Here is a 22,132-nt window from a genome sequence, read left to right as displayed (position 1 = left end):
TGTAGATTGTAATAACCCGTATTTTGACTTAGATAAATAAATTTTTTTATAGTCAATATAACTCCAAATCATAAACCATCTTTGTCATAGAACTTATATTATAGTATTTTAATTATACAATTTTTTTCATAATTTTTGGGTACTGGTGAAAATCTTTAAGAAATTGACACCTATTGGTGCAAGTGAGGACTTTGGGACCGTCAGGTGTCCATTTTGCAAACTGATTTCATCAATATTTTTTAAATATTATGATTTATTTTAAGGATATTTTTTTTTTTAAATTTTTAAATCCCTAAAAAGATTTTTATGAATTTTATACTAAAAAATTGATTAATTAAATAATTATATTATATTATATTAAAATATCTTAAAGCATTAATAAGATTTTTTATCTAAAATCCCATTTCCCATTTGATTTTGTAGAGATTGAGATTTTGAACATATTGAGTATTTATTTGAGATTTTTTATAGAATGATTTTGAAAATATAGCAATTTTTGTTTACTTAAAAATTTATTTTGACGTCTAAAAATAATGCTTCAGTTCAACTAAATATTCATAATGTTATTTTATACAATATTTTGTAATTTGGTTAAATTTTAAAAATGTGAATTTTTATTGAGTTTTCATTTGGACATTTTGGCATTTTTTGAATTATGCTTAATTATGCATTAATTACTACAATATATTATAAATGAATGTGGATATGTGTTTGATATTAGTGTTATAGTTTTGCGATAATAATGTTTGTGTAAAAGACAAGTAAATACTAGTTGATCCGTTAGTTGGACATTGATTTACCTATACAAGATGGTGGGTCAGCGAGCTTTCATTTAAATATTGTGATTTGGTATTATCCTCTACTGATTCATGTGATATTAATTAGGACATATAAGGAGATGATTACTGTGCCGATGGATAAAGAGTGACGACTATGTTTATTATGCTAACGGTTTACTAATATTGATACAATATTAAAAAACACCGTAATAGCCAGGACTTCTTACTTGTTTATTGTGACTATATAAATGCATGTTCTTGAGGTATTATTCTTATTATTGTACGAATTTATTATTATTGCACGAATTTACTATTATTGCAATATTCTATTACTTCTATCATTGGATTATTGTTATTGCTAATTTAGATACTGATGCTAAACATGTGATATATTAAGCATGTGATATAGAATAACTATATAACATGTGTATATTTCTATATAATTTTACTGTAATGATTCGATTTCAGTAGTCTTTTATGATGTTTTGATTTAATGGTTTATCTAATTTATGTAATGATTAGTATTATGGATACGATGATTGCCTTAAGATTTGCACTTATATTAGTTTATTGCTTTACTTGCTTTTACTATATTATTTTACTATTTATAAATTCTATTACAATTGTATGTGAATTTTACTATTTCTGTACTAATTCAATGATCATATGAATGTAACTACTATAATATATATGTTAATATGCATATTTCTCATTTGTCGTGCTTAAAATTCAGTTGTAAGATTTGATGACCTATTAAGCTTTTAAAGCTCATTATATCTGGTTAAATGATTTCAGGTTGGGGCAGGGGAGCAAGAGTGTGAGGCTAGTTAGGATTTTTCAGGTTCTATTTCTTTTTATTTTTCTTTTGTACTCAAGACATAATAGTTATGATATAATTGTATAGGTCCTCAGTATTATATATGATCTTTGGGACTGAATATATATGTGTATATTGATGTTTTAAGTTATAGAATTTATTTTGCTATTTATTATTTATAAATGATATTAAATAGGTCTGATTGTTATTTATTAAAAGATAAATGAATAATTCTTTCAAATTAGATTCCGAGCGTCACATTAGGCACCTCCCCGCTTGTGAGTTCTGGTAGGCCACTTGACCTATTAAGGTATAGTCATGTCAAAGGGATGTTGTGCAATCTTTATGATAAAAATATTTTTAAGTCTGATTTTAAAATTACTTCATATAAATTCTTGCATTTATCGAGTCAATTAACATGTATTACATTAGAAACAAAATCAAAATGGTCTAAAATTTTAATTGCATTTTCAAGCATATTCACACTATATAAAGTCAATGGGCCTTAGGCACCTCTTATGATGTAATTAACAACGAGAGCTTATGATCGTAGGAAATTTAGAGCCCACATCTAGTTTTCAGAATTGATTTTTCAAACTCAATTAGTCTTCTTTGGGAAAAATTGAAATCAACGATGATCATTATCATCATGTTCAGATGATCGATAATAGGTGATTTCTTCTTCTCTTGAGGAGATATATCATTTATCGTAGTAATTTCTTATATGAAAATAATGATGTTTCATCTAGATTATAATAATTAAATACTAGTAGAATTTTATTTTGACCCTTTGAGGTTAATATAGTTCTTCCTTGTATTTGATTATTACAATTCGGGTGAAATTTTCAGCTTCATTATCTGAACTCATTAAGGAATGATGTCTTTGCCTCTTGGGGTAATATATCATTCATAATGATGTGTTCGACTTTGAGAATGAAATTCTGAATTAAAATTCCAAAAGAAACTAAACTTTTAAAAACCATTTTTTCAAAAACTTTCAACCCAAACATGATTATTTATATAAAACTTTGGTATCTCTTACAAACTTATCTATATGTGTGATGGATCTTTGTATAATGCTAAGATATTAAAATCTCACTCTATCATCATGAATATTCTAGTACATGATAATTTGACATAATCTATGAGAAATGATCTTAGGCTAAGGACAACTTTTACTATAACCTCAAAAGATCATTCACATCAATATCCTTGGAACATTTATAGTTGGACAATCTCTTTTCAATTCATTTGATTATTAAATTTGAAAGAAGTGGGTCAAGACTAGGGAAACTCTGGTTGCAAACCTAGAATAGATATTCATGTTAAAATCCTAGGCATGATTATAGTAATATGAATCCAATCAAACCCTACTTCTAATTATCCTTCTCAAAGCTTCCTATAAATATAAACAAAAAAATTACAAATAAATTTTCATATTAATTTTAAATTATACATATAATCATCAATTGGACTTCTACTCCTTAGGCAAAGTTTTAGTCATCACCTTGAAATGATAGTAGAAACCTAAAGATAGATCAACTTTCACTTTTGATTTAGGATGCTCCTTGTATTTACCCCATCCTAATAAAGGTGCATTCAATTCCTACAGGATTTAGGCTTTGTTTGGGATGGTTTTTTTTACCGCTTCCTAAAACAGTTTTCAAGTACAAAAATTTTACATCTTACATATAAGCTCTTACATATAAGCTAATTATAATGCCCCAAGAGAAAGCAAATTGGAAGAATTACATTTTTTCTATCTTATAAATATCTACTCAATCCTATTACTTTCATTGCATTAATGTAGACAATTAAAAACATAAATATATTCAATATTTGCACGTTGATCCGAGCCCAAAATAACATATCAATAGCCATGATACTATATACAAAATAACCCATCACTATAATTACATCATGATTATAAAAAAGAGAAAGACCAATAGATTCAATAAAAAAAAAAACTTAAGCCTACAACCCAAATCAACTTCACTCCTCTAGTTCCTTACTCTTACCTAAAAATATGTAAAAATCACAAAATGAACACAAGTAAGTCACCAAAATATACAATTGAAACTAATACAAGATAATAAAAATAAAGTTCATGTAATAATTCAATCCACAACAGTGTAACATATAATTATAAGAATATAGTCATCAATATGAGTAGTAGCATGTGTATCCAAGGTTTTTAAAACCAACCATAAAAAGTTGGTTCAACCGGTTGAACTGTGAACTAACCGGTCGGTTAATTCGATTAATTCCCGAAACTGGGATAGCAGAAAATCAGGGTTGAACCGGTCGACCTGATGGTCGGACTGTGAAACCGATGAATCGACGTTGATTTTAAAAAAATCATTCGGTTCAGTTAAAATGCGATCTCAGTTGTAGGAAAGATATTGAGCTAAGTTTGAGGAAAAATTAAGAAGTAAAAAACCTAATATTCCTATTCCTATCACATTCTATTATGTTCGCTGCTTATCATTCGCATGAATAGGCGACGCTCGGTTCTCATTCTCGGCTGCTCGACATCGCTTTTCGTTTTTTAACTGACTCGATGAGTGGCTACAACGAAGTCATTATTCCTCTTCGGTATCACACTTCCTTCTCCTATTTACTTCAAATCCTATGATGTAAGTTTTTTGAACCCTAAATTTTCTAGTTTTGTTTGTTTTTTTTTAAATGTTTGTGAAGGATTTCTGCCAAGGATTTAATAATTCCTTTACTGTCTTAATGCCCTTAAGAACGATCAAGCTGGATGCTTGTTTTGCACTCTCTCAGATGTGTTATTTAGTATTTACTATTAAAATATTAAAGAAGATCAAGATTGAAGCTTGTTCCCTACTTTCTCTATGGTGTATTAGTTTTCGTTATTCTTAGAGAAGATCTAAGCTCTTCTTATTTGGTTTCATGTAGGATTTATGAGTTGTTAGTTTAGTTGTGAGTGTATTTAGAAGTTAAAAGTGGGCACAATATGACCAAAAACTTTAAAGTTACTAATTACATAGTTTCTTCTTACTCAGTTATTACGTTAATTTTATTAATTTTTTTAAATATTATTATTTGTTACGCCATCCAATTCGACCTCGGCTCGGGAGGCATGTGCCCCCCCCCCCCCAAAAATTTTAAAAGAACCGCACCTAATTTTCATAAGCGAAAAAACTGCTTTAATTAAAAAAAAAAAGCCTAATTTCTATTGCTTCGCTAAACTCGAAGACATAATTTATATTTTCTCTCATGGTTCGCTGCTCGCTTGACGCCGACTTTGAGGAAGATTTGTTTGTGGTTCTTTACTTCGCCTGCTCCGCTCGACTGTACGACGTTTGTGAAGAAGACTGGTCGAATCGATCACCTGCTCGGTCTCCCCAAACTGAGGCTAGCTTCCCGTCGCATCCTAAGGTATGGTCACGTATGACATTGATGACTTCAATGCTGTCTGCGTCCATAAAAGGCTATGGCTAGCTTTCAGAAGGTATCTGTTTGCCTTCTATTGATGCTTTGTTTTGTTGATGTATACTCTAGATGTTGCTATGTGATTTTTGATTTTTGATTTTTTTGTTGTTTGATGCATTGATCACAAAATCCCATAAATAATCATATGGTTGCATATTTATATAAAAGCTTGAATGGCAGGGGAGAAAACATCCATTAAAGATCTTAAATCATTGCTAAAGCATGCTCATTTCGCATATATTCTGATATAGGAATATATTGAATAGTGAATAAAAAGATTAAAAAAACGTTTAAAATCTGTTGGAATTATTTTGAAAATTTTATAATGCACGATGAATTGATACTGTACTCATCTCAAAATGAATTTAACAGCTTCAAAATCAAAATCGTATCAAAATATCTGATCCATTGAGTATATATATACTTAATCCATTTTATAGAAATCGATTTTTAGCACAATGCTATCTAATTATTTGATTAGTATTATATAGAATTTATGCTCCTCTAACTAAATTCCAATTCAACTACGCTTCTTTTTATAATTTCCTCAAATATAAATTGCTTCAGCCGCCGCTAATAGACCCGTAACGCAATGCGCCATAGATTCGACTAACGAATTCAAGTTCCATTTTTCTACTCAACCGGGACGTTCCATTTTCGACTCACGGCGATAAGAGAAGAAATTACGCCACGTGTCCCTTACCCCGGAATAACTCATTTGCTATAAAACCTGCGTGCTGCTTACCAGTCTGTAGCTGATGCTGCGGCGAGCTCCGAATGATTACGTCCGTCGCGGGAGGCGGCCATGGAATCTCGATGCCGCCTCCTTTTTTTGTTTTGTTTTAATAGTGGAAGGGTCTCTCTCCTTTTTTTGTTTTTTTGGGACTTATGATCTCTCTCCTTTCACTTGCAATACTTTAATACCTCTACCTTTAGTACAGCGATAGCGCACTCTCAGTCTTTTTCGGAACAGCGAAAGACAATAATTTCCACATTTTTCATGATCTCGGCGAAGATCCAATCATTTCAGTCATTTGATCCGTTTTTTTTTACGATTTTCTCTGATCTTCCTGCCTTGTCTCGATGTCCGCTTGCTGTCGATCGTCTCCAGATCTCACTCTGCTGTATGAGGATCGGCTACGGCGACATCGCCGCCGGACGGTCGCGGTTCATGCGCCGGCAGCGCATCGATCGCGACTTCCGGCGGCGGATGCGGTGGGTGGATTGCTGGTCCTGGAAGCTGTATGGCTGCGCTGTTCTGAGCATAAATGGGGGAGGAGACGGGGCCATGTACGGGATCGAGCGTTTACAGAAGTACGATTAAATGCTGTTGGGGAGAGGATTGGGGATTTTGATGGGCAGGGGCTTCCTATGGTGGCGGAGGCGGAGGAGGAGGAGGAGCGGAGGAGGCGTGCCGGAGTGGTCGCGGCTGCTGTAATGACGGCGGTGCTTGGGACTGGGAATCGGGTGTTCTATAAGCTCGCACTCGTCCCCCTAAAGCGGTATCCCTTCTTTCTAGCGCAGCTCGCCACGTTCGGGTCAGTGCCTCCTTCCTCATCGTTTCTTCTCTATTCTTTTTCTTCTTGTGAAATCAATCATGGGAACGCTATCTGATGCTACGAATCATTGCTACTTTGGTACAAAAATGAACGTGGAAGGAAAATCTTCTTTAACAAATTTACTTGTCCCATAAAAAACTCGTATTCACTTGCTGGTAGTTGAAGTTTTCTTTTATATATTTATTTACAGAAAGTAAAATTTCAATAATCCCCCAAAATAGGAAAATTACTGTAATCTTGGTTTTATAAGATGTCCATACCTCGTAATGGTGTAAGGCTTGTGTCCCGTTTAGTTATGTTGTTAGGTAAATGTTTGGGCGGCTGAGATCGTTGTGGGGTTTGATTTTTGTCAACTACAATGTTAGGATTCTGAGTGTATTCTGGAATGTTCTGCTTTTTGGGCGTGGCAGATGCTCCATTAGTTGTCTTACGTGACCGTGGATCCCATCTCCTTTCAGTTGCTATATAGATTTTAGAAACTATTTCATTCTGAGGAAATTTTGATACTGCTCCACCTTTGCTCTTATTGGAAGAATTTTGGTATATAATTTATGCGGAGAATTTGGTGTTTGGTGAAGTAAGTTGATAAGGTATTTTTCTATAGCATAAACATACAATTGGTTGAATCCAAAATACACCAAAACCTACCTGAACTAGTAAGTAATTGTGGGGAAAGATTTTAGAGCAATATTAATTGGGAAGGTGATACATCTCAATACATATTAATTGGGAAGGTGATACATCTCAGATAATCCTTGAATGGACGGTTTTCTATTGTTTTTGTGTGTCTAGAGAGATGAAAAAAAAAACCAATTTTCTAGTATCTCTATTGCAGGTATGTGGTGGTATACTTCTCTATCCTTTACGGCCGCTATCATGCTGGTATTGTTACGGATGAGATGCTTTCTCTACCAAAGATTCCATTCATGGTTGTAGGTTTGTTAGAGGCTCTCGGAGCAGCATCAGGCATGGCGGCTGGTGGTATGTTTATTATGATGTTTGTTTTGCAGCAGAAATGTTCATTTCCATTGTTAAATTTGTCAAGTTTCTGCATTGCTGGTTATTGGTTAGTTTATCTTATTGCGTTAAGTTTCTAGAAAAAATAAACACACTGGACTTGGAACTTTATAATAGTAGTTTAATTCATCACATTTTTTTTTTTACAACAATCATGCTTGCCTTGAAAATTTATATTAGCATTGTCTGAGAAAATGTCATTGATACACTGGTAAGTGGTTTTCTTAGTATTAGTCAGAGAAAGCTCTTGTGACGTAAGGGCTGTTTGGTTGGATGTTCTTAAAATGTTTGCATTTTAGAAATGCAAAGTAAAAATAATGTAATGTAATTTGATTTTAAGGTGTTGTTTCTTTGGATGCAAATCAAATGCAATGAAACATTTTTTGTTTGTTAGTTAGATCCAATTTAAATATAATGAAAAGGTTCTCTCTCTCTCTCTTTCTCTCTCTCTCTCTCTCTCTTTATATGTATAATATGATGGGGAAGTTTAAGGAGGTTGGGTGGATGAAGGTATAGGATGACACCATAACTGATGGGGATGATGGCATCATGACTAGATTGGGATCATAGGGTCGGGATGGCTTGTTTGGGGACAATAGTAGTGGGATCAAGTTCAAAAAATCAGGATGGTAGGGCCGGGGATGATAGTAGTAGGAGGGGTGAAAGCTAAGTGACGTTAGACGATGGTGGCGGGGCTGGATTGGGGACATCACAGCTCGTGTCATAGGGCAGGTCAAGGATCACAACTTTTTTGGAATTCACCTAATTGAGTTGAATTTGAAATTCACAAAAACATGAGGATTTTAGGGATTGCAAATCCCTGAAAAAATAGTTTGCAATAATTTTACTTCATATCAAACACCTCAAAAATAAAAAATCATGTATTTCTTTTACTTCACACCTCTTGATAAGAGTTGGAGAAATATTTATTTTGGCTGGTAATATTTCAATTGGTACGCAATTTATACAATCCTATGTAAGCTTCTAATACAAAACATACACAATTAGGGATTAAAATTATTTGCATGTAGGCTTTATCCAACTTAGTGTATGCTTTTTTGTTGATGATATTCTTCTTGTTGATAAGACTAGAGAGGGAGTTGAAGGTAAACTTGAATTATGGAGGTCAACCTTAGAGTCTAAAGGTTTTCGCTTTAGTAGATCTAAAGCTGAATATATGGAGTGTAATTTTAGTAGTAATAGATCTAGTGGGGGATTATTACTTTGGGCAGTCAAGTTATTAATAAAAGTACACGTTTTAGATATCTTAGATATATTGTTCAGAGTGATGGTGAAATAGATGGGGATATTATCAGTAGAATTCATGTTGGATTGTTGAAGTGGAGGAATGCATCGGGCTTATTGTGTGATAGAAAAGTCCCCCTCAAACTTAAGGGATAATTCTATAAGATGGTGTCGAGACCTGCAATGCTTTATGGTGCAAAATGTTGGCCATTAAAAGAGAATCATAATACTAAGTTAAGTGTTACAGAGATGAGGATGCTCAGGTGGATGAGTGGATTTACCCTTAGAGATAAGATACAAAATGAGCATATACGTGAAAAGGTTGGAGTAGCTTTAGTGGAAGATAAGATTAGAGAGAGACGCCTTAAATGGTTTGGTCACATAAAACGACGGTCTTTCGATGATCCGATTAGGAAATTAGAGGTATTATATTTGACTTATATTAAGAAAGATAGAGGTAGACCTAAAAAGATTTGGTTAGAAAATATTATAAATGATATATCTTTATTAGATTTAAACGATAATTTGACTTTTAACATGACATAATGAAGAAAAAGGATTCATGTAGCCGACCCCACATAGTTGGACAAATGCTTGATGTTGTTGTTGTTGTGGTACGAACGAACACTCATAGGTGAGACTACTTCCTTCAAGATGATAGCATGCTCGTGTTCCCGCGGAGGAGACAATCCCTGAATTGGATGGAACACCTCTTGATACTGTTGTAGGAGTTGCTGAACCATGTATAGTGCTTTTATATTCTTCCCATCTTCTTCGCCTTCTAAACTCTACAGCTCCACCAAAAATCTCATTCCTTCGCCATTTCCTCTCTTTGGAAGTGGCTCCAAAATCACAACCATGTCATCTATCAATGTAACCATTAATGTTGAGTTGACAGGAGCCAGATTCTCCATAGGTGAGATCAGTGAATTCTTGTTCACTTGAGATTGAAAAACTATATAGGCTTTGGAATCTTGCCTGGTATAAGCAGGATTTATTAAACAAAACTTTTCATCAGATTCAGCTACTCTAGTAAATTTGTTCATACCTGCTTGATAGGAATTGAATGCTATTGATGTTGATAATATCCTTTAATATGAAGATCCAACATCTTATTTATCAATTCTTCTAGGTTGGAAAACTTTTCCTCCATCAATGACATTCTGTCCTCAAACGCTGATTTGAATTGACCAACATTTTCTTTAAGATGCTTTTCCAATGCATCAACTTTCCTTTCCACCATGGGTCCCAAATAGTGTTTTGATACCAATTTGATTGGAAGTGCTTGCAGAAATTTAGAAAAAAGCTTTAGCTGAAATTTGATTTTAGCAATTTCAGAAAAACCTACGACAAACAATCAGGGGTCTAACACACAAGAACACTTTTTTGATTGAAAGTTTTATGAAAGAAAAGAGAAGATACAAGCAGATCTTCAATTGGAGAGGAAGATCCAGCTCTCTCAAATCTCTAGCTGCCGGCTATAGCCTAAACAACCTAAGAACAATCTAAATTTAGTAAACAACACATAACCCTAATCTTAGGAAAAACACCCTACTTAAAGCAAACAATAAACATCAAATACCCAAACAACCCTCCCCCAATTGCCTCTTATTTCCTTAATTATTTCCCTCCAAAATCTGTCCCCAAATTTGCCCTCTTCAATTAGAAAACATTTCCTAATTAATCGCCTTCAAATCTGCCCTTATATATGTTTTCTTCAATTAGGAAACATCTCCTAATTAATCCCCTCCAAATTAGCCCCCAAATCTTCCCTCTTCAATTAAGAAATATTTCCTAATTAATCCCCTCTAAATCAGCCCCCAAATATGCTCTCTTCAATTATAAAATATATCCTAATTAATCCCCTTTAATTAAGAACTATTTTAAACAACTCCCTATTGATTAGGAAACTTCTTATTTTCCTCCCAATCAAATCAGCCTGTCCTTCACAATTCTCCTAAATTTTAATGATCAACCTAATTGCTATTTCATTATGATTCATTTTTTTCTAAAATAATACTTTTTTTTATACTACTTTTGTTATGACTTAGCTGAGTACCTCAAATGCCAAGTTTGGAACAAAAAATTGGATGATAGTAAATTTCTTTTTAACAATAATTAAAACCTAATTCTCTATCATAATTTAAACATGTATAATTCAAATTTATTAAAAATTTTAAAAAATCATTAAATTGGAATCTAAAGCATTGGAGCTTTGCATCTATAATCATTTATGCCTCTTTTTCTATATACAAAATCTTCTCTTATGTTAGTCATCTACTCTATAGGAGTCTTATCTAAAATTATTTCATTTTAATGGGCTGAGTTCAATCATCAAATTCAGTGGCTAATTATAGTTCTATGATATAACAATTTAAAGTATTACAACAAGAACAACAACAACATCAAGCCTTTATCCTACTACGTGGGATAAGCTATATGAATCTTTTTTCATATGAGTCATACTAACTAATCATTAAACTTTCACTTATGAGAATTCATACACGCCATATTTGGTAAAATAAATGTATCATTTTATGAGAAATAATATTTTATATTATATTTATTGATAAATGCATCACTTGCAGAGGACTTCTAAAGTTTGTACCAATTAAGGCCTGGTTATTTCCATTTTTATTTTCTTTTCCAACATTTTTCATTTTATGTGCATAGATCACATCCCATCTAGTATTATGAGTGAGTGAACTCTTTTATTTAACAAGCATTTATATATATTTCTGATGTGAAACAAAACATGCGATGGAGTTACTTTAAGAAATTAAAGAGAGCAATTTAAACAAAATAATCCAAATAAAATTTTCACTTATGGCAAAAGTTTGATCCTTGGAATTCGTGGTTTTTAACTTGCTTAGGCTAAGAAGAGAGGAGTCGATTAACCAAACAATTTAAGAAAATGCAAAGATCAACTGTAAAAACTACGACGATAAACAAGAATCCATGATTTAATAATGAGAACTTTCACCTTTGAAGCCCAAACGCTCAACTAGTCTAGGCTTTAGCGGAAGAAGAGTCTCCACATTAGAACCGAGGTCACTCCGAGGAAGGAGCCTAAGATTGTCGTTCTTGGATTGGTGGTCGGAGTGGTTGAGGATGACGGTCGTCCAAGGATGATCCAACGTCCCTTTGATCTTTGCTCGTCGATCACATCAACTAATGTGCACTGGATGCGGTCGATGTAATCTTCAACAGTGTCGTCGAAATAGAAGCCCACGTCAAAGAACGGTGATTGGAGGATGTCAACTTGATCTTGGTCGTCATGCACAAACCCAAAGTTCCACTCGGGTTCCGCCATACATTCTTGCCGGGCGGGAAGATGCACAAAAGAATTGGGAAAGAGAGGAAGAAGGCGGCGGGTTGGTGGATGAAGGCTAGATGGGCTAAGGAAATAATTTCAGCAAACTGAAATTATTTCATGTTGTAGTACATGGGAAGGAATAATTTGAAAATATAAAATTAATTCCAAAGGAAGAGGGGGCGGTAATGAGAGGAGGGAGTTGGGGCTGATTTTGTGGAGCTATTAAGGTGATTAGGAGAGAGAGGGGCCCAATGAAGGGGCCGGCCAAGAGAGAGAAGAGGGAGGGGGTAAATTTATGCGAGTGGGGACCACAAGATTGATTTCAGAATTTAAACAAAATCTGAAATTAAAATTTCAGTTTTAATTGAGGGGAGGGGAAGGGGCGGCGTCAAGGATCCAGGGAGGGAAGAAAATTGCAATTCTTCTAGGGATTAATATGCCACGGCTTCACCTTGATTTCCCACAGCACTTGATCACAAAGATAATGGAGAAGGCCTAGAACTCACAAAGAGATCTAGCTCTTCTCAAAACTCACTAAGAGATTTGAGAGAGAGGTGCACTCACAAAGAGAATAAAGGAAGATAATTTTTTCATTCATCAAAAACTAACTATTACACGAGAAAAGGGCCTTATAAATAGGCCTCAAAATGACAAAGAAGCAAAATACTAAAATACCCCTTGGGCTACAATAGCTACCAAATACCCATGAGGGCAAAAATGGAAAAACATAAAATAAAAATAAACTACTACATAAAATGATGAAAATAGAGATCATGATCGTGGTCGTCGATCTCCGGCATCTCCTGAAGGTACATGTGTTGAAATCGCTGCTGATGTCCCCATCAATTTCATTTCAATATATTCTTTTCCTTGTCTTATTTTATATTTGTATTAAGTTTGTACAAGTATGAGTTTCAATAAGATACTTTCACATTTAATGTTTATTAGCGTTTGATAAATGACATTTTAATGATTTCTTTAGTGTAATTTAATATTACTAACATTATCAATTATTCATACTATAGATCATATACATCATTGTATTAAATCTTACAAAGAATTGCAATTGCTATAAAATTGAAATATAAACACTTGCCTCCATTATTTTTAGGAGATTAATTCTCACTTATAGGTTACTTCAATGTTGGCTTAACTATCATCAATCCTTCCTTAATTCAAAACCTTTGCATCATGTACATATTTATATCAATTTGCTTACTTAATTCAGAGCTAACCTTTACATTTAAATTTTTCGATTGAATTAACAATAGTCATAATAATTAAATTTTGGTTTAACTTTAACCTTAATTGTAAAGGAGAAGGGAAATTTTATTTTCTTACTTTTATTCCTCTTCTTCATTTTAAAATTTGGATATAATTCCATAAAAAATTTATATTGCAGCGGTTTAAATTACGATATAAATTTTCTTTTCTTTTCCCAATTCTTAAAAACAATGTATGCTTTATGTATCTTCTATAAACCGCATGCTTGACGTTTGCTGTCTCGATCATTCTTTCTCAATCTCTTTCTTCTTCCTTCTTTCTTCCCTATGTCAACCTTGCTCTCCTTTTTCTAAGAGGTGTTGAATAGATTAAAAAAAAAAGGAAAAAGAAAAGAATTTTTTTGAGGATGCCTCGTTTATGAAAAAGATATGATCCTTCATGTCACACCTTAGAATTTAAATTAGAAGAATTCTTTTATTTTATCTTTAATATAACAACATTATAGACTTTTATATCTTTTAAGTGTGACAGAGATGAGGATGCTCAGGTGGATGAGTGGCTTTACCTTTAGAGATATGATACGAAATGAGCATATACATGAAAAGGTTGGAGTAGCTCCAGTAGAAGATAAGATTAGAGAAAGTCATCTTAGATGGTTTGGTCACATAAAACGGCGGCCTTGCGATGACCCGGTTAGGAGAGTAGAGGTATTAGATTTGACTTATGTTAAGAAAGGTAGGGGTAGACCTAAAAAGACTTGGTTAGAAAATATTAGGAATGACCTTTCTTTATTAGATTTAAACGAGAATTTGACTTTTAATAGGACTCAATGGAGAAAAAGGATTCATGTAGCCGACCCCACGTGGTGGGATAAAGGCTTGATGTTGTTGTTGTTGTAATTTAACAATGATATCAGCTGAAGCTAATCTAGTAATCAAAACATCAATATATATTTGTATTTATTACTCATAAAAATCATATACAATATTCTTGAATCATACAAGCACAATATATCCTTCCATTTCTGGTACAAAAGAATAACTTCAACAAAAAAAAAATTGAGCCTGAGGAATCATGATCTGCCTCACACTTCTGAATCTCTTACTTGACTTAAAATCATTTAAATTACATATAATGAGGTAGAAACCCTAGTAGGTTACTAAATCCTACAACTAGACTCAAAATATGGTAAAGAAACAATATGCATGTCATCAGTCAATTTATAACAATAGGAATCAATGATCATGAATCAATGCAAAAATAGTAAAACTCACATGCAATAGCAGTAAAGTCTGTAGATAATAAAATAGTATGGTACGGAAGTTAATAAAATTATTTAGTGTAGAAACTATTAAATTAATACGGGTGTCAAATCAATAAAATAGTTCTCGTAGTAGTATGATACAAAGTAGATGCAGAACTTGAAAAAAATCTTGGTTGAATATTCAATTTCAGTAAAACAAAAATTAATAACAAGTAAACGATGAGGAAGAACTCTAAAGAACACTTTTCATTGGATTATATATGAAGGAAAAAATAAGATACAAGTGATCTACAATTAGAAAGGTAGATCTGCTCTCCCAATCAACTTAGACGTCACTAGGGGGGAAAAGAACTATAGCAAAACACAAAACTCAACAATAGCTTATCTTAAACCTTAGACAACTCCTTAAATAGCCTTAGAACACAAAATCATAAATGCAATTTTCCTAAACAATTAAGCATAATTTAACAAACTTTCTTAAACAATTAAACACAATCAGGAAAATTTCCTAAACAACTCACCTTTGATTAGGAACCTTCCTAAATAATTTCTTTTAATTAGGAACTTTCCTAAGCAATCTTGATTAGGAATCTTCCTAAATAGGTCCCCTTCCTAGTTGTGGCCCCTCCCCCCCAACGTATCATAGTACTATTTAATCAGTAAAGAAATCATATAAATTGGTAGAATCAAAGACTTGATGAAGACCGTCAAAATCATAATCACAAGGTCATTATATCCATAATTGGTAACAGTGGATCAATAACTAGTAATAATATTAGTGATTCAGTATCATAACCAGTGATTCTCTAACATCATCTTCGGTGGAAGTAATAGTAGAGCTATACAATAACAGTAAAGCAATGCCATAATAGTAGTATATACAATGATAAATAAGTGAACAATGACAATAAAGTCGTACAATAATAATGAAATAGTAACATGCATTCCAATAATTATACTAAACAAGTAAAGAGTTATAGCAAAGCGATATTTTTTCATTAATAAGTTAGTTGTTAATAACTGTTGGCTTAGTAAACAGAGTCTTCACTTCTTACTCGTTGGCACAACAATAACTTCTTATAACTCTCAATCAGTGAATCACGTGAATTTGTAAAGGATAACACCAAATCATAATATTTAAAGGAAAACCTGTCGGCCCACCATATTGTACAGATCAGTTAGTCTCCAATCAACCTCAATAAAATTAGCTTTTACTTGTCTTCACATATATTAGCACAGTATTTTATAACAACAATGATGACCAGTTATTACTCAACAACATACCAATATTCATTCACAATACCTATTTTAGCAAAATATGTCTAATAAACTCTCAATTTTTTTAAGGAAAATTCATATAAAATAAAATATCTTTCATTCTCCTTGGTGAAATTCAGAATTATTGCACTCAAAATGTCCATAATATTTAATACAATAATGTATAAAAAGTTATGTGGTGAAAATTTAATAAAATCATAAAAAATGTCCTAAAATTAGGGGTGTCAAAACGGGTCGATGGGTCGAACATGAGTTGACCCGAGTTTAAACGGATCAACCTGAACCCTACTTAATTTTGGAAACAGGTCAGTATTTCCAACATGGACCCAACCCACTCGGATTACTAGGTTTACCCGACCCAACTCATGAACCTGAATGCAAACAGGAGGGTTAGGGTTCGAGCTACAGCGCGGATGGTGGCTGGAGAGATGCCGATGTGGCCTACGGGTGCTGGCGGGGTCGATAAGATTCAACAAATAATTATAAAATGCTTTCAAACACCCGCATGGGCCCCGATGAGCGTGTTTTGGATACACACGTGACGTCTAGAGATGTTGTGCGGGTAGATAAATGAACCTGATTTCGAGCCCGATCCTTCTATGCAGGTAAATGGGAGTCGAGACAGCTTGAACTATAAAACAAATATACGATTGCGGGATCGACCGAATTATTTGTTTTATACATTCATATTAGGCCTTCAACAAAGAAAATTCATCAAAAAGATAAAAAGCATACGAAATTTGATCCTCTGTCGACAGCTTGACAGAGTCAACAAGGTTCAATCCACAAATGAAAATGACCCCAAACACTCCGATGATGGCCATGTTGAATGTAAATCTCAACAGGAAGGGTTAATTCCAAATATTTCAAGCTTCACGCAAATATCCACAAAATTCAAAGCTCCCAAAAATCCAAAATTCAAAAAAATCCTAAAATATTTAAAATTGAAATAATCCATCAATCACTTAAAGCAAAACTCATCCACCTTCCGCAACAATTTACCAGGGTGGACAAATTGAAATATACTTCAGCTCACATAGAGCTAATGCCTAGTTGAAAATATCACTAAGATCCATTCTCAAATAATCTCCTATCAGTAAAGACGTGGTACATGTCCACTAACCGGCGATTTTGTCATCAAATGGCACCGCATGATAAACGGTTATGACCCGGGGCCCTCTGAACCGAATGATTTTGCTGTAAAATGACACCATGAAATAACAGTCATGACCAGAGCCAATACATTCCTTAGTGGAATTAAATCCTTGAGATATGAATCAATAGGACTGATCGATAGGGCACAAAGCCCTCTGTTAGTTAAGATGGATTCAAATTTGTCTCCTTAGATAAACATTCCCCCCAGGTCTACAAGGTCCCCTTGGACGAAGCAACCCATGGCTGTTGACAAGGATCCTTCTATTAGGTTAGGTCGTCTATCTCCTCTGACTAAGTAGACCAGGGATTACGATAACCCGGGACGACAGAACCATGGGATCTTGATCAGGTTCATCATCCATTCCCCCATCATTTGCTTTAAGTGCAAGATGGTGAAAATTTCTAATTTTAAATATCACATCTCCAAACCCTTCAAATTCTCGAATTCCTTAAATCCATGCTGCTACTATATGCCAGATGACCTATATCTCTACTTATCTGATATATGACTAACCTTAATCTAAAGTTCTATCTCATTATCGGGAGGAGTAATTAAGAACTTAGATCACAAAGTCCTCGCAAAATGAGGGCGAAATCTCTAACCCTTCAAATTCTCGAATTCCTTAAATCCATGCTGCTACTATATGCCAGATGACCTATATCTCTACTTATCTGATATATGACTAACCTTAATCTAAAGTTCTATCTCATTATCGGGAGGAGTAATTAAGAACTTAGATCACAAAGTCCTCGCAAAATGAGGGCGAAATCTCTGGGTAGTTTATTATCTACTGTTGACCTCCGTATAAAGCACAAAAGAAACAAACAGAAAATGAAACCTCGTATCCAGTCCTCTGCCAAATTCCGAGATTTCTGCCAAAATCCCGCTGAAATACCTGCGTACGCGGCGCCGAACCAGTCCAGATATCCCGCTGCGATCGCTTCTCATCCCGGGATTTCTGCGTGAAAACAGCGACGGTGGCCTCGATCCTACTCCCATTCAAGTCTTTAAATACCGAGCGAACGGGGCTGAAGTATCGCAAGCCTCTACTCTTCTCCCGCTCCAGCTCTCCTTCCGAACTCACTCTCTCCCGATCTCCCCCCTCCGACGCCGCTCGACTCCGCTCTTTCGAGCGACTTTCCCTTCCAGTCGGACCGGAACCTACGACATTTTGATCGGAACTAGAACAGGAGCTCGCGGGTTGTGGAGTTAACTTTCTCCCTTTTGGAAAGCTTCTCCGGTTCCTTCGTTGGTGTCCGACTTCGCTCCTCCGACGCTTTCCCCTTCCTGTCACGATCGGAAGTTACGACATTTTGGTCGGGTGCAAGAACAGAGCTCGCACGCTGTGGGGATAACTCTCTCCCGATCGCACGCTTCTTCGGTTCCTCAGTGGCTGTCCGATCTTGCTCCTTCTACGACTTTCCCTACCTGTTTGATCGGAAGCAAAAGTTCTCTCTCGTTATCGGGAGGGGTAATTAACTATAGGGGCTTGCTCCTATAGGAAACCAGAACTCAGATCATAAAGTCCTCGCAAAATGAGGGCGAAATCTCTGGGTAGTGTCTTATCTACAAACCCATCTGCCTTCCAAAATTTACCTCGGAACTTAGTTCGTTAAAACTCCCTCGCCGAATAAGAAAAGCGAGTGGAGGCCGAGGCCGAATTTTCGGAGCCCACATCTACAAACCCATATGCCTTCCCAAAATTTGTCTTGGAACTTATTTTGTTAAAACTCCCCCCCGCCCCCCCGCCCCCCCCGAAGAAAAGCAATCAGGCGGAGACCGGAGCCGAATTTTCGGAGCCCACACTCATTCCCTCTCCCTCTCTCCCATTTCCTTGCTCGGCAAGTTGCGACTGTGAATGAAAATGAGTGACGGCGAGTGGACAAAAATATAAAAATGATTTTTAGTGGGTATCGTCGCTGTGCCATCACAGAACGTTGTAGCGCTATATGTCGAATCCAGAATTACTGTAGAATAGAGGTTTCAATGCCGCAACATCCATTTTGAGTGCCAATGCGCTCCAAAACCCTGCACCTCTACGCTTAAAGGCATAGTGCCGCTACGCTGTAGTTGAAATAGGAATTCATTTTCTTAAACACTTTTCATATTTTCTTGGTTATTACACCTTAGTGTAGCCGTGTCAATATTGAACCCGATCTTAACCTGTCCAAAAAATTTTGGGTTTGGGTTGACCCGAACCCGAAATGGGTCGGGTTCGGGTTCAACAATTTGACCCGTTTCAAAAACTGGGGTTGTCCCGTTAACTCGAAATTGACCCAAAAACCCATTTTTGACCTGGCAACCCGAGATTGACCCATTTTTGACCCGAAAAGCGGAGATTGACAAGTTTTTGGACCCGAAAACTAGTAGTTTTTTGTTGGCACCAGTCGGGTCGGGTCAGGTTGACCCGGACCCAAAGCGGGTCTCGGGTTCGGGTCCGGAAAACCGACCCGTTTGCAAAAACAGGTTGGGTTTGGGTTGACCCGAAAAGTGCTGGGTCAGTTTGGGTTGACCCAAAATTGACACCCCTACCTCAGCATTATAAAAGAAAGAAAAAAAAAGGAAAAAAGACTCATGCAAGCACAATTTTCTCCCATATTTTGTTCTTGTTTCATCCCGAAAACCTTTGCTTCTCTCTCCTTGTCGGTTCCTTTCCCAAAATCCATAGCCAACATTTCAGAAGATCCGCAACTAACGTCCTAGAAGACCCCTAAGGCCGATCGCACTTGATCTCCAGCCTGCAAACAAGCCTGAACGCGCTGGCCACCCTCAGCTCTTGTACGCGATCACACATTGCACCTTTATCCCAACTGTCCTAGCCCGTCCACAGTTAATTACTTGATTCGACCGCCCAGCCCGTCCACATTCATGCGACTCGACGGCCTAGTTCGTCCAGGCCCTATCCCGTGCGAAACCGACCGTTTGTCCTGCCCCGGTGCATCCGTGGCCCCTGCACCCGCACGAAATTGCTTTCGACTGCCGAGCCGATCCCGCACGGCCCTTGCCTTCATTGTTCCACCTCCTTTTCTATTGGCTTTGACATCCGTCTCCACCGATTGCCCTGATTCTTTTTGTGAGTCTGACAACGTGCAAAAATCCCTATCACATTGAAGGGAATCAATTGCAATTAGAACACTTGTATAAGAAGGCAATGAAGACCTATGCCATTGTATTTGATCCGGTGAGGAATAAATTAATTTGAAAACCTAGTGCCGTCGTGATCCGGCCAGGAAGAACAAAGGCAAATGCCTGTTGAACACCTCCATATGCGGCGTTGGGATGTTGCTAAAATTTCGAGGAATTTTCTAAAAAAAAATATAATCATATAAATAAATTTGTAAGTAGTAAGTAATAATACTATTTTAAAATATAATAAAAATACAAAAACATAATAAAAATATAAAAAAATGGAGAGGAGATTTTAAATTTGAGGGTAAAAAAATATAATTTTCCTCAAATTATATAAATATTTTTAATTAATTACTTAATTAATTAACGTAATATCCCCTTTTATTTTTTTCATCAATTTGTTCAAAGAGCATTTAAAAAAAAAAAGAAAGAAAGAAAAATGATAAAGCCACATTGAGACGCCACACTTCTGAAATAAAAGAAAGTTTGCACTAAATAACATGCTTTTGTACAATAATCTAACTTCATAAAGCATAACAAAATAATTTTGCTATACTTCCACTTGATGTTGGCTCCAGTGCTTGCAAGCAAAAAAAAAAAATGTAAATTAAATATTTCATAATATGCTAAAAAGATGAAGAAAGTGTATCATTTAATGCTGAAACTAAAATAGTGCAGAGTAAATAATTACTAAATTAACAAACTTCTAATTGAAGCCATAAGTTTATCTTAAACCAAATTAATAGACAACTTCTAATTGAAGTAATAAGTCCTAAATCAAATCACTAGACATCTTCTAATTGAAATAATAACTCAAAACCAAATTAATAGGCAACTGCTAATTGAAATAATAAGCCCTAAATTAAATTAATAGGCAACTTCTAAATATAGTAATAAGTTCTAAATTAAATTAATAGGCAACTTCTAATTGAAGCATTAAGCCCTATCATAAACCAAATCACTAGGCAACTTCTAATTGAAGCAATAAGCCTTAAATCAAATCACCAAACAACTTCTAATTAAAGCAGTAAGCCCTAAATCAAATCTCTAGGCAACTTTTAATTGAAGCAATAAGCCCTAAACCAAATTACTAGCAAACATCTAATTTAAGTAATTAGTCCCATCTTAAACCAAATCACTAGGCAACTTCGAATTGAAGCCATGAGTCCTATCTTAAAGACTTAAACCAAATCACTAGGCAACTCTCAATTGAGATAATAAGCCATAAATCAAATCACTAGGCACCTTCTAATTGAAGCTATAAGCCCTAAAACAAATTAATAAACAACTTCTAATTGAAGCAATAAGCCATAAATCAAATTAATAGGCTACTTCTAATTGAAGCGATAAGCCTTAAATCAAATTAATTGGCTACTTCTAATTGAAGCAATGAGTTCTATCATAAACCAAATCACTAGGCAACTTTTAATTGAAGCAATATGCCCTAAACCAAATCACTATGCAACTTCTAATTGAAGTAATAAGCTCTAAACCAATAAATTTGGTAACTTCTAATTGAAGCAATAAGCCCTATAAACCAAATCACTAGGAAACTTTTAATTAAAGCAATAAGTTTTATCCTAAACCAAATCACTAGGCAATTTCTAATTGAATCGTTGGGCAACTCTTAAAAGGAGTCCTAAGCCTCAAACTAAAAACAATGTAATTGGAAACTCCTACATGGAGCAATAAGCCCCATCCTAACTAACTAAATCTAATGGGTAAACTCCTAAATGGAGCAATAAGCCTAATCCTAACTAAACAAATCTAATAGACAACTCTTAAAAAGGGAGTAATAAGTCCTATCTTAAAACAATCTACCAGGAAACTCCTAAAATGGAGCAATGTCCCATCCTAACTAAATCTATCAAACAACTCTTAGAAGAAGCAAT

General features: G+C 35.0%; 1 protein-coding gene across 1 annotated transcript in view; it reads left to right on the top strand.

Annotated features, from left to right (window-relative positions):
• The first annotated feature begins 5,822 nt into the window (after positions 1-5,822).
• The window catches only part of LOC110094362 (protein CLT1, chloroplastic), a 36,965-nt gene continuing 20,655 nt past the window's right edge, over positions 5,823-22,132 (top strand). Inside the window, exons 1-2 of the mRNA XM_020819582.2 lie at positions 5,823-6,590; positions 7,447-7,592. Coding sequence (XP_020675241.1) covers positions 6,136-6,590; positions 7,447-7,592 — 601 coding nt within the window. The 5' untranslated portion in view covers positions 5,823-6,135. The remainder of the gene's footprint in view (positions 6,591-7,446; positions 7,593-22,132) is intronic.

Source organism: Dendrobium catenatum, unplaced genomic scaffold (genome assembly GCF_001605985.2).
Source record: "Dendrobium catenatum unplaced genomic scaffold, ASM160598v2 fragScaff_scaffold_745, whole genome shotgun sequence".
Lineage (NCBI taxonomy): Eukaryota > Viridiplantae > Streptophyta > Magnoliopsida > Asparagales > Orchidaceae > Dendrobium > Dendrobium catenatum.
Note: the sequence above shows the minus strand (reverse complement) of the source record. Positions and strands in the feature narration are given on the sequence as shown.